Consider the following 19,211-nt stretch of genomic DNA (forward strand, 5'->3'; position numbering starts at 1 on the left):
CTCGACTCGACTCGAAAACTCGCGAGCTTAAAATTTTTAAGCTCGACTTGAACTCGAAATCTTAAACTGAAGCTCGTGAGCAGCTCGAAAAACTCGAAATAAAAAAAAATCTTAAACTTAACTCGATTGAAGCCTCAAACTCAAAATCGAACCTGAACCTTAAATACATGAAAATCTTATAGTTTGTTTTTTTTTAAAAAAATTCAATACATAAATGTTAATATTATTAAGATTTTATTTTAAAAAAAATAAAATCTTAATATATATTATATTTTAGAGTTGCTCATGAGTTTTTCGAGTCGAATATAAAGTACCTCGTTTCAGCTCATTAAGAACTCGAGTTCGAGTCGAGTCCATTCGATCCGAGTATTTATCGAGCCTTAATCGAGTTAATATGGAGTAGCTCGCGATCTGTCTCGTCTCATTTACAGCTCTAGGTGTATGTAGTTTACCCTTATATCATTCACTTCATTCTTTGTTCAATGTGTGTAGGAGTGTGTCAAGAAAGAATATTGCGATTCTTCTTAATCATTTGGAGAATGTATATTTATTACTCTTCACTTTATTCTTTGCTTTGTTGTTTGGACAAATGATATTTTATACCAAATGTGAGTGTTTGGTTCTATCTCTGTGTCAAGAAAGAATATCTTCCTTGTATTTATTTATCTTACCATTTTATTATTTTCTTTATGTTTCTTTAAGGGGAAAATGTTGGTAATTTATGACTTTTCGTTAATATTATTTATAATTAATAAAATATAACTTTTTTCTGAATAAAAAGTGACAAAGCTAACAACACCTATATCTTCCACTCGTTTACGATAGCATGTCACATTTCTTTGCTCAACGTTAAAATTGTCACCCGACTGTTCATTATGTTCCAAACTCGTACTTTTCCGTTAAAATATGGACAATATTCTAAACTGAATGTTAATCTGTTGACTATGATATATATTACATTATATTAACTGTAATTAGTTGTTAGTTAGCCTTACGATTAGTTAGGTTTTATGTAACTTTATAGATGCATATAAGCAATCTTTGTATTCTTCTTCATATAATGAAGCAAAAACATTTCTTCATTCTTGAGCTCTTTAGTCGTAATATGGTATCAGAAGATTATTTTTTTTTCCGCTTCACCATGGTCAATTCTTTAAGTGATAGTTTCGATAATGGGGTCAATCCCTATTATTTGCATCAGTCTGATAATTCTGGTACGATTTTGGTAACTCAGCTTCTTTCCAACGATAACTTTCATAGTTGGAAAAGGTCGACGATGCTTGCTCTTTCTGCCAAAAACAAGATTGGTTTCATTGATGGTTCGATTACAGCTCCTGATTCGTCCATGGTAGATCAATACAACGCCTGGATGCGAGCCAACAACTTAGTCAATTCCTGGATTCTCAATTTCTTTTCCAAAGATATTGCTGCAAGCTTGCTTTATCACACCAGTGCAGCCGAAATGTGGAAGGATTTGGTTGATCGTTTTCAGCAGTCGAATGGACCAAGATTATTCCAATTGAAAAAGCGTTTGTGTGAGTTTATGCAAGATCAAATGTCAGTAAGCCATTACTATACCCAATTGAAGAACGTTTGGGATGAACTATTTTCAATTCGGCAGTTGTGTAGTTGTCTTCAGTGCACTTGTGGAGTAGTGCAACGTATGATTGCTGAACAGCAGCAAGAAGAGGTGATTCAGTTTCTAATGGGGTTAAATGAGTCTTATGCTCATATCAGGGGGCAAATTCTTTTAATGGATCATCTTCCTTCCATTTCAAAGGTGTTTACTTTGGTTGTTCAAGAAGAGAACCAAAGAAATGTGCAAACTATTCATCCTATTTCCGAGCCCACCTTTGCTGTCAAGGCTCGTCCTGGTGTTAGCGGTCGCAAGAACGGGCCTTTGTGTAGTCATTGTAATATTCTTGGTCACACAAAGGACAAATGTTATAAATTGATACGAGAAGAAGAGGTGTCAAAGCAAAGAAATACCTTAAGCTCTTGCCTTCGGTAAAGCATGACACTTCCATAGACAACCATCAAGAGTACATAATTCAGAAAAGACAGATGTCGGAGCATTGATTCCTGACATACAACATAAAACAGAGAAATAAATGAAACTACAGACTGATATCACCAGACAACTGGAAAACTACCTTCATATAAACGATCGGTCAATGCTACATAATTCAAACACCATGTCAATGCATTACTCTTTTCTCTTTTGTGATTTATAGTTTGAGCTTTGACAATCTACCACAACATAGAACAAGCAGCAGCTAAGAAAGTACCAATTGTTATTTCTCGAAGTATTTATGTATGACTCGTTTCCTAAGGATATCAAGACATAAGTACGGAGATGAGATCCACCGAGGACCCTCCGAATACATAGGAAACTGAGAAAAACATATAAGATATCCATCTCACACATACTATCATCCAACACTAACACCCAAATCCGAGTATAGAGGTTCTCAAAACACATAATTTAAAACTTTTTGTGCTAATGAGTTAAAAACAAGGAGAAAAATCAGAACAAATACTGAAATTAGAACAAGAAATACAGTTAACCAAACCATAAATTCACTCTTTTTTAACCTAATATCATGAACAAACAGCAGCAAAAAGCTTTAAAAAAACCCCAGAAGATCACTCTCTGCAATCAATCAGCACATGAAAAATACATACAAGTTCAAGACTGAAAAAACAATCAAATCAAGCACAGAATTAAACTATATTTCCTTTTCGATCCTACCCAAATTTCCATACTATCACCAAGGGCAAAACACAAAAATATAGAAGTCAGAAACTAAAAAAGAAACCTCTCTTCGCATGCTCAGAGGAAGAGAAGCTAGTAGAAGTGATGAGAAGAGACAGAAACTGACAAAAGTCTTGAGCTTTTTGAACAAATGGGTCCCAAGGGTGTTGCTCCAAACTCCATCACATATAGGGTTTTGATAAACCACTGTTGTACAGTCGGCCTGTTGGATAAGGCGTATGACCTTTTGGAAGAGATGAAACAGACACACTGGCCGAGGCATACGTCAGGCTACTGTAAGGTCATTGAAGGGCTCAGCAAAGAGTTCATAATGTCTCAAGGGCTCTTAGACGAGGTCGGTAAAAGTGAATCTCTGCCGGTTATTCCTGCTTATAGAGTGCCTATGAATAATTTTATAAAGGCTGGGAGACTGGAGGTGGCTTTACAGCTTCATCAGGAGATAGCATCATTTTCACACGTTTCTGAAGCATACTATAGTACATGTAATGCCCTTATTGAGAGCCTTTCGCTGGCTCTCAAGGTTAACGAGGCTTTTGAACTGTACACTGAGATGACAGGAATGGGCGGAGTTCCTGAGCTAAGCACGTTTATTCACCTTTGTGCATGAGCACTTGTTTTTTTTCCTTTATTGTCTGTGATTCTTTATTATATAGTCGTGTCTTTTCTTTCTTTCTTTTCCTAGTATCTTTATTGTTTTTAATTCTCACTTGTGCAGGATGTTCAATGGCTTCAAGGAAAAGAGACGCCTGATGCGGCTTAAGCTTTTATGAACATTTGGTTTTCCGGTTTGCCCGATTGATCACCGAGCGGTTCTGGTAAAGGTTGAATTGCTTGGTTGAGTATTTGTTTTGTTGCATGCATAAGAATACAGAAGACAAGGCCAACAATGGAATGCTCGAGATAACCGTCTCACAGAGACGGTGGCGATGGTGTGAAGTTGATTCGAATTGGAAGCGAGCCATGCCAGCTTTACGTCACATGGATTGTGTACTCTTCATGTTACATCATCACGTACAATGTGGTGCCTGTAAAGTTTAGGTGCAATTCATATCATCTTTGTTAGCTTTGCTCATATTGGTAGGAAAAATCTCTCATTCATAGTTGCTACATTGATCCAAACCCTACACCACAAAACGACTAGGGTGAGCCGACGGCAGGAACAAAAAACCGACGACCAGCAACTTCGCGATGAAGGGTTTATACAAAGGGGTTATTGAACAATAAATCCATGCCATGAATGAATTCCTGTGCTTATTTTCTATTGACATGTTCAAATCTTATTTTCAGACCCTAATCACATTGGCTATACAAAAGGTGAAGTTTTATTGTTGTACTTGGTTTGACTTTCTTCTCTTTGGTACTTGCATTTTGTTTGGTTATAAGGAAAGTGAAAGAAAATAAATAGGGTGGGAGGAAAATATTGAGTTATTTACTTATTTTTATTTTGCATATTTTGTCAGGTTTCCAAATCACGGTTCGAAAACGTGATAGTGCCTGCGAAATAACGATAGCGCCGCCGTCCGAATTACCCGTTACACCCGCAATAACGCCCGCGACGGTCACAATCACGATATACATGAAAATACCGAAAACGCGACCGCTGTGTAAAATCATGTAGGTTGTATCTTGTAGTTTTTTTATCTGTTTTTCATGGATTACTTAAATTAATAAAATTTATATTTATTTTATTTATTGATTTCTTGTAAAGTTTTGTGATGAAACTCAATAATTATTTTTTTATTTTAAATATAAAAGGTAATATAAAAGCAAATATCATTGTTTCTCGAATATCTAAATTAAAAAATAATAAATCATATGTTGTCTGGGACTTCTAAAAAAAAATTCATTCCTTGAACCACTAAGATAGTTTAAAACAATCACTTATTTAATTACTGAGGTAATTTGGTTCGTATTAAATCTTCAAAAAGTTGAATATCCTTTCGGGATATTCCTTTCGGTATTATATAGATTTGATAATAATATATTTCTATTTGTTTTAAATCTCTGACGAATGTTATTGTTAATATCTAGGATGAATTTGTTACGTTCGACGAGTACTGTTGAGTACCACTAACGATGAGCACAATTAATTTGATTTATAAAAAATTTAAAATTCTAAAAACTCAACGCATAATTATAAATTAGTTGAAAATTTAAAGATAAAATATTTAAAATAAAATATTAATTACATTATTTTCCATAATCTTTTTTAAAATACTAATTCCTAAATTAAAAAATCCTAAATATTTATATTTTTAAATAAATATTTAAATATATAATTTGAATATATTGATGAACCTATAAAGTAGTATCTGCTTTAAATATTCTTAATCATATGACAATGAACACTCAATTTCTCTTGTTACAGTTTCTGATGCTCGAACTCGAAACCTCTAAAACAATCATTTCTTCAACTACCGAGATAACTTAATTCGTGCTAATTAACTTATTTAAACCTGATCCGAGTATTATATTCTTCATTTGTCATTCGAGTTTAGGGAGGCTCCAGCTAACACTTTGGATAAAAAATCATACTTGATCCGATATTCATACGATCCGACTCGAATACAATTTAAAAGGAAATCGATCCTAGAGTTGGAGAATTAACTGATGGCTTAATTTTAATTTTTTAAAATTGACTTAATATTTGGCTTAACGTTTTCCTAAACCCCATGGCCGTCGTCTCCATCTTAAACCCTACACCAGAGCCCTTAACTGCTGAATTCTAATAGAATCCAAAGTATACCCCAAAGCAAATGAGAAAAAGATTGTTTAACCCTCTCTTCTCTTACTCGAAATCACTGCCTTTTTCCTCTCAAAATCCCCAACTTCCCCGCCAATTCTTCTTCTCTCCACTCACCCACTTCATTTCCACCTCTTCCCTGACAATCTCGATGGCCTGATCGATCCAAACGACCCATTCCCGATGCAAAACAACCCACGGGTCGAGCCCGTTTCATCCCAAGACTTTGCCTTCATAAAGACCGATTCAAAGCCTTCTTCACAACCTAAACTCGATGCTGGTAAGTTCTCTGACGTCGCCGTTTTGATTGCCAATGCCATTCTGAGTGACGATGGGGAGTTTGGGAGCAAAACCCAGATTTTTCTTAGGCAATTTAGGGAAAGAATCAATGAAAAATTGGTCGTTGAAGTTTTGAACTTGGTGAAACTGAAACCTTATTTGGGTGTTAAGTTTTTCATTTGGGCTGGGAGGCAAATTGGGTATAGTCATACTGCTGCTGTGTTTAATTCTTTAATTGATTCGTTGGAATCCGGTGCTAACGACCGAATTCCAGAGAAATTTTTGTTGGAAATTAGAAATGATGATAAGGAAGTGCTGAAAAAGTTGCTTACTTTATTGATTGGGAGATGTTGCAAAACTGGGTGTTGGAATATGGCATTAGAGGAATTAGGTAGGCTTAAGGATTTCGGCTACAAGCCGTCGAGAGCTACTTACTGTGCATTGGTTCAGGTGTTTTTGCAAGCTGATAGATTAGACACTGCTCATTTGGTTTATAGAGAGATGTCAGATGCTGGGTTTCGCATGGATAGCTATACACTAAGATGTTATGCCTATTCCCTTTGTAGAACAGGGCAATGTAGTGAGGCCCTTACATTGATCGAGAAGGAAGAGTTCAAGCCGGATACCGTTTTCTACACTAAAATGATAGCCGGGTTGTGTGAAGCTTCGCTTTTTGAAGAAGCTATGGATTTTTTGAATAGAATGCGTGCTAATTCATGCATTCCTAATGTTGTGACATACAGGGTTTTGCTTTGTGGCTGTTTGAATAAGAGACAGCTCGGTCGGTGTAAGAGAATTCTTAACATGATGATTACGGAAGGCTGTTATCCTAGCCCTAGCATTTTTAATTCTCTTGTCCATGCTTATTGCAAATCAGGAGATTACCCTTATGCATATAAATTGCTAAAGAAAATGATGAAATGCGGGTGCCAACCAGGCTATGTGGTTTATAACATATTGATTGGTGGCATTTGTGGCAATGAGGAGTTACCCGGCTCAGGAGTGCTAGAATTGGCCGAGAATGCTTATACCGAAATGCTTGCTGCTGGAGTTGTACTTAATAAGATCAATGTCAGCAACTTTGCCAGGTGTCTATGTGGTGTTGGGAAATTCGAGAAAGCGTGTAAAATTATCCACGAAATGATGCGCAAAGGCTTTATACCCGATACTAGTACATATTCCAAAGTGATTGCTCATCTGTGTGATGCCAAAAAAGTAGAAAAAACTTTTCTATTGTTCGGAGAAATGAAAAAGAACGGTGTCCTACCTGATGTATATACATACACAATTTTAATTGATAGTTTTTGTAAGGCTGGTCTGATAGAACAGGCTCGTAGTTGGTTTGATGAGATGGTAAAGGGTGGTTGTGCCCCTAATGTGGTGACTTACACTGCCCTAATACATGCTTATCTTAAAGCAAGGAAGGTGTCCAAGGCAGATGAACTCTTCGAGACGATGTTGTCGAAAGGTTGCACTCCGAATGTTGTTACATATACAGCTTTGATTGATGGCCATTGTAAAGCTGGACAGATTGAAAAAGCTTGTCAGATTTATGCTCGAATGCGCACAAATGAGGAAATCCCGGATGTAGATTTATATTTTAAAGTGGTCGACAGTGATACCAAAGCTCCAAATGTTTTTACATATGGAGCTTTGGTGGATGGTTTATGCAAGGCTCACAAGGTCAAAGAGGCCCATGACTTATTGGAAGCCATGTCCGTGGTTGATTGTAAGCCGAACCACGTTGTGTACGATGCTCTTATAGATGGATTTTGCAAGGTTGGGAAGCTAGACGAAGCACAAGAGGTGTTTTCCAAAATGTCTGAGCATGGCATTAGCCCAAGTATTTTTACCTACAGTTCATTAATCGACAGGTTGTTTAAAGATAAACGACTGGATCTTGCTTTAAAAGTCTTATCGAAGATGCTTGAAAATTCTTGCGCTCCCAATGTCGTCGTTTATACAGAAATGATCGATGGCCTATGTAAGGCTGGTAAAACAGATGAGGCCTTTAAGCTTATGCTGATGATGGAAGAAAAGGGGTGCTATCCTAATGTGGTGACTTACACTGCAATGATTGATGGCTTCGGCAAAGCAGGTAAAATCGACGAAAGCCTCGAGCTTTTAGAACAAATGGGATCCAAGGGTGTTGCTCCAAATTTCATCACATATAGTGTTTTGATCAACCACTGTTGTAACCTTGGCCTATTGGACAAAGCTTATGAACTTTTGGAAGAGATGAAACAGACATACTGGCCGAGGCATATGGCAGGCTACCGTAAGGTTATTGAAGGTTTCAACAAAGAGTTCATAATGTCTCTTGGGATCTTAGACGAGGTCGGTAAAACCAAATCTCTGCCAGTTATTCCTGTTTATAGAGTGCTTATTAATAATTTTATAAAGGCCGGGAGACTAGAGATGGCTTTACAGCTTCATCATGAGATAACATCGTTTTCACGAGTATCTGCAGCATATTGTAGTACATATAATGCCCTTATCGAGAGCCTTTCACATGCGCGTAAGGTTAACAAGGCTTTTGAACTGTATGCCGACATGACAAGGAAGGGCGGAGTTCCAGAGCTAAGTACATTTATTCACCTTATTAAGGGGCTCATCGCCGTGAACAAGTGGGAAGAGGCACTTCAGCTTTCGGATAGCTTCTGTCAGATGGTTTGTTTCCATAACCTCATTTCTTCGTTATGCTGTTATGTTTTTCCTTTTTCCCCCCTTCCCTCGCATCTTTGTCGTCTCAAAATCTTCACTTGGGCAGGATATTCAATGGATTCGAGAAAACGAGACGGCCGCTGTGGCCTAGGCTTGTTTAAACATTTGGATTCCGGTTTACTTGATCGATCACCGAATGGTTGTGGTAAAGTTCTGCTCTATATGCATACGGAAGCAGAAGACATGGCCAACAAGGGAATACTTAACAAACTGAGATAACAGTCTCACATAGACCTTGGTCGTTGTTTAAAGTCGTTTTGAATCGAAGCAAGCCATGCCGACTTTAACCGAGTATCACTATTCGCTTATTCAATCTAATAATGGTTGTATGGTGCAAGAATGTAACTATTTGCATCACACTTGATGCATATGATGCAAGGTGGCACCTCCGAAGCTCAGGTGCAATTATCGACCAGTAGTTGTGTCTTCTGTCCGGTAACCGGACTCCGGTTATATTCTATAGCTTGTAGATTTGTTCATATCCTTCAGCTGATAAAGACTGCTTATTCATTATGGCTTGATTGCAATTACAGGACTTGGCTGGGAGAGAAACGGGTTTTATTCACCGAACTTGCCGAACCAAAGCACTTCAAAGTTCAACCGGAAGTGACGGTGGCCGGTGTGAAAAGGCCCACCACTCACAGCTTCCGATACGGCAGCGATATTCACACACCACACAATGTATGGTGGTACTAGAGTCTACCGGTCAAAGATGGTCTCCGTGACTCGATTGGTTTTTTGGTATAATGTTAAGGGCTTAATTGAGTGCGCATTAGTGCGAGTTATTTAATTGATTTTTGGCTTAATACTTATTTTGGCCCCTGTATTATGGTGAAATTCTCATTTCGTCCTATTAATTTTTCCGATTAGTTTGATCTTTGTACTTTCATTCGCTCTAAAATTATTAATAATTTTAAGAAAACACTAAATTGATAAATAACTTTTTTCCATTTTCTAAATCAACAAAGAATCATTGATAATTGCTTATACATTTAATATTATTTATATTTTTTAATCATTGATATCATTTTTATTAATCGATTAATTCAAATCGGATAACATCAAAATTCATTACGGGAACAACACAATTTGCTTCATTCACAATTAATAATAATTTATTTCATTAGTGGACATGCTATTGTAATCCTTCTCAAAGCACGCCGCTATCGCTTGCTGGAAACCATCGATCACGTCGTGGTAAGTGTTTTCGCATGTCGTGAGCGCGTTCTTTTCTGCCGGATCGATCGCCTTCTCGACAAGTCCCTCGACAAGAGTATGTGTGTCGATCGTGATCTTCAGGGTTTGTTCCACAGTTATCTGTGTTAGAGTCGTGATATCCACGGTCAGACCTCGTAGGTTCCGATTAAATGTATCATTTTAGTACCCGTTCAAAATATAATGTTAAATTTTGAAAAGATTGAAAGTTTAGGTACTAAATAGACTAAAACAGATAGTTTAGATAGTGATTGTGTTATGTTTTTAACGGAAGGATAATAAAAATGAAATGAAAACTAAACGTTGTGTATGATTTTGAAAAAAAAAATAAAAGTTTAGATACTAAAACGGACCAAAATTAATCACTTAAGTACTAAATGCATAGTGTATCTAGTGTTAGATATAAGATTTGGAAATTTTGATATAAGTACATATAATCTTTTTCTTATAGAAAGTAAAATTTCAATCCCATGTGTCATTTCAATTTTATGACCTACATATGATACCACAAGGACAAAATGTTTAAAATTTTGGCCAAACTGAAAACCGATTAGATTAAGTGATTAAATGTTAATTTCTTAAAAATTGATGATAAAAATAAACAAAAATGAAACTGAAGTGAGCATTTAATAGTTTACACAAATGATTAGCAAATACTTTTTAATATACATTTTGTTCTAATTCCTATAGATCTCCTCTAAAAATGGCACTTTCGCAATTATTCATCTATTGATATGACCATTAGTAGATTAGACCCACATAATATATCCGAGCTAAATCAGACTTTATGACATCTATATGGACTACATTTACAAATCTTGTCAAGTCTACTAATCAGAGACGGAGCCAGAATTCCAATTCAAGGGGGCAAGGTATATTTAACAATATAAAATGAGAGAGATAAAATCAAAATAAATAAAAAAAATAGGGACAAAATCAAAATAAACCAAAAGTTAAGGTCTAAATACATGTTTTTCCCTATATATTTTTTGATAATAATAAAAAATTAAGGGACAGTGGCCCTCAACCATACACATGGCTCCGTCTACTAGGGAGAGGCATGGAACCCAAATCCAATGAGTTTCGATTTGATCTGATCTGATCGGGTTTGATTTTTTTAAAAAAAATTAGGTTCATGTCATTTTTTAAGTTATGTTCGGGTCGGGTTGAATTTCGGGTTTAGGGTGAAAATACTCAATCCTGTTTAGGGATAATTACAATAATATCCCTATATATTATTTTCTTTCAATTCTATCCATATTTTTATTGAATAAAAAGTTTTTTTTCAATAAATATATTATTTCTTGTCATGTTGGAGATTTAAAATTTTTTGGTCAGGTCAGATAGATCGGCTACTAATAGTCATTGTGACCCTAAATTTTACACCAACACTAAGGGCTTAAATATAAATTCTCATGTAAGATTAAAAAAAGATCTCAGATTTTGGACAATTCAAATAAAAATATATGAATTGTCCATAATCATTACAACTCACGATTTAATCATTAACACGTCTAAACAAAATATATATTAATTAAAATTTAAGATAAAGTATATAAATGATTCCATTTGGTATTACTTTAATGAGCCATTTGACTATTAAAAGTTATAAAATGATCCTCTAATTATATGACATTGTTTTTTTTAGTTTTGCGACTATTAAAAATTATAGAACAGTCACTCGACTATTTATTGTATTCCAAACTCATCGATTTTTGTTAAAAATTGATAGCAGTTTGAGTTAGACGTTAACCTACTGTCTGAGACATGATAATTATTCGAGATTCTGAGGTCATATCATATCATATATCAGTTAGCAAGCCGATGTCAAACTCAAATTGTCATCGTTTTCAATAAAATATCGTTCAACTATTCATTACGTTTAAAATTATTTCAACATTTATTTTACACGCATCATATGGATAATTCTACTCTTAAACAAGAATTTTTTTAATTAAAAAAAAGCCATGGTTATCTTCTCTCCACCAAGCATCCATTCTTGATTCTTTCTCCTAAAGCAAAGCTAAGAAATTGTCCTCTTTTCAACTAGAGGCAATAAAGAGAACCGACCAATATTCCTTTTTCTAGTATTGGGGAAATTAATATTTTTTGTAAAAAAATTTGGTTTAATCATGACTTTCATCCTTCAATTTTGATTTATCATAAATTAGTACATATATTTTTATGAAATTTGAAAAATCGGTTTAATTAATTGTTTTTATTTTGTCAAGCAATTTGGTTTAAGGAAAATTTCATCAATGGAGCATGGAATTCGAGATAATGGGTATAAACCAATGTTGTTAGAATCATTGGATTCTTACAACATAGGTACAAATAAATTAATATTAATTTCTGAAATTAGTTATAACATAGGTACCAATTGTGATATCAGCTAAGAAACAATGACTAATTCATGATAAATCAAAGTTGATGGGTCAACTTTGTCATTTTCATAAAATAAAATTTTCAGAAATTAATTTTGAAATCTAATATTAATTGGAACTAAAACGATATTTGTTGGCTATATATAATAGGCTTGGAATATGCTATATTATTATTAATATTATGGTAAAGTATCTAAATGGTCCCTGATTATAGGAAGCTATTTTATTGAGTCCATAATTATTAAAATTTACAAAATGGTCCCTCTACTATAGGACGTTATTTTGTTGAGTCTCTCAACTATTAAACATTACAAGATGATCATCTAATTATTCATTCCAAACTCGTCATTTTTTGTTAAAAAATAATGATAACCTGAGCTCGATGTTAACATGTTGACTGAGATATAATAGTCGTTTGAGATTTTATAATCATATTTTATCATATCACAGTCGATGGGTTAAAGTTCATGGTAGACTGCCGTCACTTTTTTAATAGAAAATGACGAGTTTGGAACATATGAATAGCCGAGTGATCATTTTTGTAACTTTTAATAGTCTAGGGACTTAACAAAGCAATGGCATACAGTCAAGGGATCATTTCATATCTTTAAATAGTTAAGAGACTTGAAAAAAATATCACTCTATAATTTAGGGACCATTTATGTACTTTATCCTTATATTATAAAGTTTACTTTTTTTTTCTTAATGTATAGTCTTATCAGCTTCAATTACTAGCACAATAGGTGGAAATATTCCATTCATTGTTTATTTATTTTATCATTTTCCCCGCGTTGCCTCTCTGTCATATCTTCTTGGTATAATAAGAAATTAGTCCTCAATAGTTATTTTTTTGTCAATTTAACCTTTATTCTTTTTATCTTAAATTGACTATCAACATTTGGAAAAGAAAAAAAAATTATTTTCAACTTCTTAAAAGAGTTAAATCATTATTTTTTTTTTTTTGTAAAAATGATAATTGAAATATTTAAATTTTAATGATATTCACAAAATTACTTACAATAATAATATATATGTTTCATGTTTATCAGAGTCGGCTTTAAAGGGGAGCACCCTGAGCGATTGCTCAGGGCCCTCACTTTTTAGTTTTTATTATTGACCTCTAAATTTTTAAAATTTATAAAATAGTCCTTATTTTTATTTTTATAATTGAGGAACCATAATTTAATCATTTTCTATGATTTATTAATGTAATATTAAATTAATTGCTCAAAATAATATAGTATATTTTCATTCTATAAGACCAATTTTTGAGTTTTCGCTCAAGGTTTATTACTAAGGATCCCTAATGCTTTTTCAATTTTATAAAATAATTCCTACTTTCTTCTTTTATAATTAAGGGCCCATAATTTAATCATTTTATATGGTTCATTAATGTAATATTAAATTAGTTTTTTTTCAAAATAATATAATATACTTTTTTTTCTATAGGGTCTTTTTTTTAGTTTTCAATTGAGGTTTATAACTAAGGGCCCCTAATTTTTTTTTCAATTTTATAAAATAGTTCATACTTTCTACCTTTATAACCAGACACATAATTTAAACATTTTTCTATGATATAATAATATAATATTAAAATAATTTTTAATTTTCGCTCAAGACCCTAAAAATATTCGAGACACCTCTGATTTTTATTATTAAAATATTTATTAGTATGGTCTAATAAGATAAACAATATCATACCAATAAATTATAATAAAAAAATTTCATAATTATCAAGTCAATAAAAACCAATGTTTTAATCAATTTTTTATTAAAAATGATTTGAATCTGTAAAACTAAATTTAGTTCAAGAAATATAAAGAGTTAAATTGAAAACTTATATAAATATTGAGGACTACAGTTGTTATTATACTTTTTTTAAAATTTTCTGTCCTCTTTCCTTCAAAAACAAACCCACAAAAGCATAAAAAAACAACCTTTAAAAATTAAAATTCTTAAAATTTTCCTCTCTCAGTTATATTTTCTTTTCTCTATTTTCTCTCTTTAACAATCCCTTCATCCCAAACCAATTAACTGATAACAAACCCTAGAAAGAGGAAGAGAAAAGGGGAGGAATTTCTTCCAACAAACCAAAAGAGGAAATCTAGAAAGAGAGGAACTCCAGGTATTCTTCTTCTTCTTCCAATTTTAATCCATTAGTTTATTGGATGATGTTTCTTTTTCTGTTTGCCTATCTGTATCTTTTCTTTTAATATTTTTCAACAGTTCAGTTGTACCCTCTCTTTTTCTTCATATCTTTTCATTTCGAGAAGAAATTTGAGGGTCTCATTTATATTTAGATTTTTTGGAGTTATTTCTTGAATTTGAAGCAAACCCATTTCAGAATCGGGGCTTAATTTTTCTGGGTTGTGGTTTGATTTTAGAATCGTTTATCTTTTCCTTTGGTATAATGGTAAGCGAGTATAATCGGCCCGGCTTGTTGGTAAGGCTTTTAATGAGTCTCATTCCTCTTACAATTTTATATTTATTTGAATGTTTAATTAGTTCATTATGATTAATTGGAACTTTTAGTTTGAATTTATCACTTATGTTCCAGACTCTTAATTGTTATAGGATGATAGGGTGAATTTGTTGCTTATTAATGTGTTAAAATGACTTGTTTTAATAATGTTTACGTTGGATCATGAATGGATGTATTCTGGAACTATGCAGGCACATGCATCTCCTAGAGGCTACTTGTTCAATTAGAAAATACTGACAATTTGTATTTGAAGAAAAAGATCGAGGATGCGTCGTTGGCTTTGCTGTTCCTGTCAGGCAGACGAGAGTTACCAACCACATGAAAACGAGCACCTGAAAGCCCACAAGGATCATACAGATGGTGTGCCACTTTATTGTTAACTTGAATCGATAATTCCGATTTACTGTTAGAAATCCATTGGCATTGTGAATACTGTAGTTATTTTCTTACAATCTTATATGTATTTAACATTTAGCGCAATCGGGTTCACGGGAAGGTGATGCATATTTTCTATTTGTTAGTTCTTCACCAGAAAACTATGTTACTGTTGGGTGCTAGTGTCGGGCATGGTATGGTTAGGTTTTTCTAAGTTTTTCCATATTTGGAGGATCCCCTCATATCCCAGTGTTGGAAATGAGTGTCGGACACAAGTACTTCACGAAAAATGTAGAGTCCAAGCGGAATAGCCCAAAAGTACCAAGTGCCATGTACGTTATCTGATGGCTGTTCTTTGACTCTCTTTGTTTCCGCTTCAACAATGAACAATTATCATTTTTGTATACGTGACTAAGCCGTTTCTTATTTGTTTTATATTCGGCTTTTACTTGCTGAGATAGGAAGATTGTTTTAGCATGTCTTCTTAATTTGTTAATGTTCCCCGAAAAGAAAATGGGTTTCATGAAATGTAAAATAATTGGTCTGATCATTTTTCTGTTTGCATGATTATGTTTTTGTAATAATTTCTCATTGCTCATGCTACGGGCTTTCAGGGTATAATAGAAACTCAAAGGTTCCAGCCCCTATCAAACCTGAAGTGCAGAAATCACCGCCACCTATCGAAGTTCCTGCATTATCATTGGAAGAATTGAAAGAAAAAACCGATAGTTTCGGATCAAAGGCTTTGATCGGTGAGGGTTCCTACGGAAGAGTTTATTATGCCAACTTGGACAATGGAAGAGCTGTGGCTGTTAAAAAGCTCGATGTTTCCTCCGAGTCTGAATCAAATGTGGAGTTTTTGACCCAGGTGTGTATAAGAAATTGTACTCCGTAAATTCAGGTTGTTGTCACGTCATGTTTCCCCTTGCTTCTTGACACTTCCACTGCATGAATTTTCTATGTTTAGGTTTCCATGGTTTCAAAACTGAAGCATGACAATTTTGTCGAGTTGCAAGGTTACTGTGTTGAAGGAAATCACCGTGTGCTTGCCTACGAGTTTGCAACAATGGGTTCACTACATGACATATTGCATGGTTTGTGATGCCATCACATTATATATCGATTCCCGATATAGGCCAAATGGATTCTAATGTCTGTATCATTTAGTTTTGACATTTTCTTGCTTTTGGGAACCATAGGAAGGAAGGGAGTTCAAGGGGCACAACCAGGTCCAGTTCTTGACTGGATGCAGAGGGTAAGAATTGCAGTTGATGCGGCAAGGGGCTTGGAGTACTTGCACGAGAAGGTTCAACCCTCGATTATCCACAGAGATATCAGATCTAGCAACGTGCTTCTTTTTGAAGACTTCAAAGCGAAGATTGCAGATTTTAACCTCTCAAACCAGGCTCCTGACATGGCTGCTCGTCTTCATTCTACTCGAGTTTTGGGAACCTTTGGCTACCATGCGCCAGAGTATGCTTTCAAAGCCCTTTATACCCTTTTTTTTCCCTTCTCGAACTAACCAGTTATTGCCTATTGCCGAGCTGCAAAGATTATTCAGGTTTAGAACTCATTTTATGGCTCTAATGTTTCCAGGTATGCAATGACTGGTCAGTTGACGCAAAAGAGTGATGTTTACAGCTTTGGGGTTGTCCTTCTAGAACTTCTTACAGGGAGGAAACCCGTTGACAACACGATGCCTCGTGGACAGCAAAGTCTTGTTACCTGGGTGCGGATATTGTTTTCTCTTTCTTCTGCTAATCTTTTTACTTAAAATTCGATCAACACTAAAACGTTTTGTTTTCTCGATTTCAGGCTACTCCAAGACTGAGCGAAGATAAAGTTAAACAATGTGTAGATCCAAAACTGAAGGGAGAGTATCCTCCTAAAGCCGTTGCCAAGGTATTCTTATTCCGTGTCTGCATAAATTGCACGAGTTCAATTTCATAAAGCACACCATACTAACACTTGATCGCTTTCGATATGCTTCTGCTGGTACAGTTGGCAGCTGTGGCAGCATTGTGTGTGCAGTATGAAGCCGAGTTCCGTCCAAACATGAGCATCATGGTCAAGGCTCTCCAACCACTGTTGAAGGCTCCAGCAGCAGCAGTAACGGCACCTGAGACTTAAAGAGACCCAGGTTTCTTCACCAATTATCGAAATTTCCACAACCCGTGAATGGTTTGGTTTCATAATCAAATACAGATTTTAATCTGATCACTAAATATTAATTATATATACATTTTCATATTCCTTCATATATGACATCTTAGGATCGGGTTGGTCTGTTTAATTTCTGTCAGTTGCCCGTTTTCGGACCCGCAAAGTTGTTTCCGGATGTAGTCATAAAATTGACCAAGGGATTGGGTCGTGTTGGTGTTGGGTACGTATCGATTGGTTTGTACTTTTTTTCTCCCTTATTTCATCGATATGCTTCGTAAATTTGTATGAATAATGTCGTCGAGTAAGATTGAAAATTAATTGAAGTGCTGTAGTCTGTGATTTGTTGTTTATATCTTTCTCCATGAAAAATCTGGGGTTTGTTATAATTTTCAATGATATCTGCCAAGCTTAGATGACAATGATCAATGAATACACACTTCCATAATGCAGGTTTTGATGATTGAACATTCAAAACTTGTATGCAGTTATTGAACTTTTAATTTCTTTTTAGGCATAATAACAAAATTTACCCTCAATGTGTATACAGATGGTCACTTTGGTCCCCATCCTGGTTTTTTTTTGGAACATTTTTCATTTTGGAGCAAAGTATCATCTCGTTCGATAAAAATTGTTAGTTGACTAACCGTCAATGTTTCATACAGATAATACATATCCATGTGTGATGCCACTTTAACAAAAAAAAATATTTTTAGAGTAAACTATAATTATAATTATTCACATATATATTTATGACGTGAAATCACACAAGGACCTATCACTTCAATAGGAAGCGTTTCGTTAGTCAACTTACGGTTTTCATCCTCTCAGTGGTCCTTTTATTCTAAAATAAAACATTAAGGGTTAAAATGCTCTAAGAAAAAATAGCGGTAAAGTGACAATTTGTACAAAAATGGTGGATAATTTTATTATTGTCTTGTTTTTGTTAAGGTTATTGTTGTCTAACTGCAATTAGAAAATGGTGATGTGATATGTTAAAGTGACTTTCTTTATGAAAAATCTTATGTTTCTCGCATTATTTGACAGTCGTCGATCGATCTCTTTTCGCTTGTGTCATCACCCTCTAGCATTCTTCCGATCATTGTTGCATGTAGACACATCATATTATATTCAAGAGTTTTTTCATCTATTCATGATTATCGAATTATTCATCATCATCATTTCATTTAAGTCTCAAACATCGTAATCACAAGTTATAGTCATCATCTAGGACTATATTAATCTTGAGTCAAAGAAGAGAAAAGAAAAATCACTTATCTCGACCTTGATGAGTTTTTAATGAACGGAGTGGTTATCAATTAATTATAACGGTGGAAAAGTTCTATTTGACTAAAACAATTAACATAGTGTGATTTGAAGTTAATCCGGCGATTAACAATATCGGGTAGTAGAGTTTTAACTTCTAATTTTAGTTAAGATTTGAGAAGATTAAAAAAGTTATATGGTAATATCTATTTGAAAAGCTCAGTTTTCGACAATGAACACTCATATATTCCTATAGACGTCGTGATTAAACTTAGGATCTTAAAAAATTAACAATTATCTATTTAATCATTGAAATCGTTTAATTTGCATAAATTATTATATATTTAAATATGTAAAATATTCCTTTCCTCTTGAAAAGCTATCAAGCAATACCCTTATTTTGCATCAACGTATTCTTTGCTTAAAACCATTTAATAAATAATTTACTTTTGAAAATATTATTTAATTTTGTTAGTGTTTAAACAATTCAATAACAATATTTAAATGCATTAATCATGCTCCTTAATCACATTAATTATATTTATTACCTTTTCTATTAACTCCATTTGAGAGTTTAGTGTATTTTTTTTTATAAATCTAGATTGTAAATAAGGTAGTATTTGCTTAAAGACTCGTAATCATTTGATATTAAACGCTCATACTCTTGTATACACGGTGTTCGAACCCGAGACCTTAAGCATAACAACAATCATTTAACCATTAAGGTCACTTAGTTAATGCATTTTGCTTGTATTATTAAATTCCAAATATTATAAAAGTATTTTATTTAAATTGAATAGTTTATTT

The 19,211-nt window shown here is 34.0% G+C and overlaps 3 protein-coding genes across 3 annotated transcripts; all 3 read left to right on the top strand.

Moving 5' to 3' along the window:
• The first annotated feature begins 1,141 nt into the window (after nucleotides 1-1,141).
• On the top strand, nucleotides 1,142-2,011 carry LOC120218595. Its single transcript, XM_039215531.1, has one exon. The coding sequence runs from the start codon at nucleotides 1,142-1,144 to the stop codon at nucleotides 2,009-2,011; it is 870 nt and encodes a 289-aa protein (XP_039071462.1).
• A 3,459-nt stretch (nucleotides 2,012-5,470) lies between these two features.
• Nucleotides 5,471-9,172, top strand: LOC120114017 (pentatricopeptide repeat-containing protein At1g06710, mitochondrial-like). Its single transcript, XM_039135052.1, is given in 3 exon segments — nucleotides 5,471-5,656; nucleotides 5,659-8,468; nucleotides 8,569-9,172. Coding segments are annotated over 3 exon segments (2,979 nt in total). The 5' UTR covers nucleotides 5,471-5,532; the 3' UTR covers nucleotides 8,614-9,172.
• A 4,913-nt stretch (nucleotides 9,173-14,085) lies between these two features.
• On the top strand, nucleotides 14,086-17,300 carry LOC120114035 (PTI1-like tyrosine-protein kinase 3). The gene is made up of 8 exons (XM_039135071.1): nucleotides 14,086-14,246; nucleotides 14,795-14,963; nucleotides 15,593-15,846; nucleotides 15,946-16,072; nucleotides 16,178-16,451; nucleotides 16,575-16,707; nucleotides 16,794-16,880; nucleotides 16,980-17,300. The coding sequence occupies exons 2-8, from the start codon at nucleotides 14,870-14,872 to the stop codon at nucleotides 17,106-17,108; spliced, it is 1,098 nt and encodes a 365-aa protein (XP_038991002.1). The 5' UTR covers nucleotides 14,086-14,246; nucleotides 14,795-14,869; the 3' UTR covers nucleotides 17,109-17,300.
• Nucleotides 17,301-19,211: the final 1,911 nt, after the last annotated feature.

Source organism: Hibiscus syriacus, unplaced genomic scaffold, assembly GCF_006381635.1.
Source record: "Hibiscus syriacus cultivar Baekdansim isolate YM2019G1 unplaced genomic scaffold, ASM638163v2 tig00000778_pilon, whole genome shotgun sequence".
Taxonomy (NCBI): Eukaryota; Viridiplantae; Streptophyta; class Magnoliopsida; order Malvales; family Malvaceae; genus Hibiscus; species Hibiscus syriacus.

Coding starts and splice junctions, on each gene's coding strand:
- LOC120218595 (XM_039215531.1), top strand. CDS start 1,142: ATGGTCAATTCTTTAAGTGATAGTTTCGATAATGGGGTCAATCCCTAT.
- LOC120114035 (XM_039135071.1), top strand. CDS start 14,870: ATGCGTCGTTGGCTTTGCTGTTCCTGTCAGGCAGACGAGAGTTACCAA. Junction 14,964..15,592: donor CCACAAGGATCATACAGATG/GTGTGCCACTTT, acceptor ACGGGCTTTCAG/GGTATAATAGAAACTCAAAG. Junction 16,452..16,574: donor TTTGGCTACCATGCGCCAGA/GTATGCTTTCAA, acceptor TAATGTTTCCAG/GTATGCAATGACTGGTCAGT.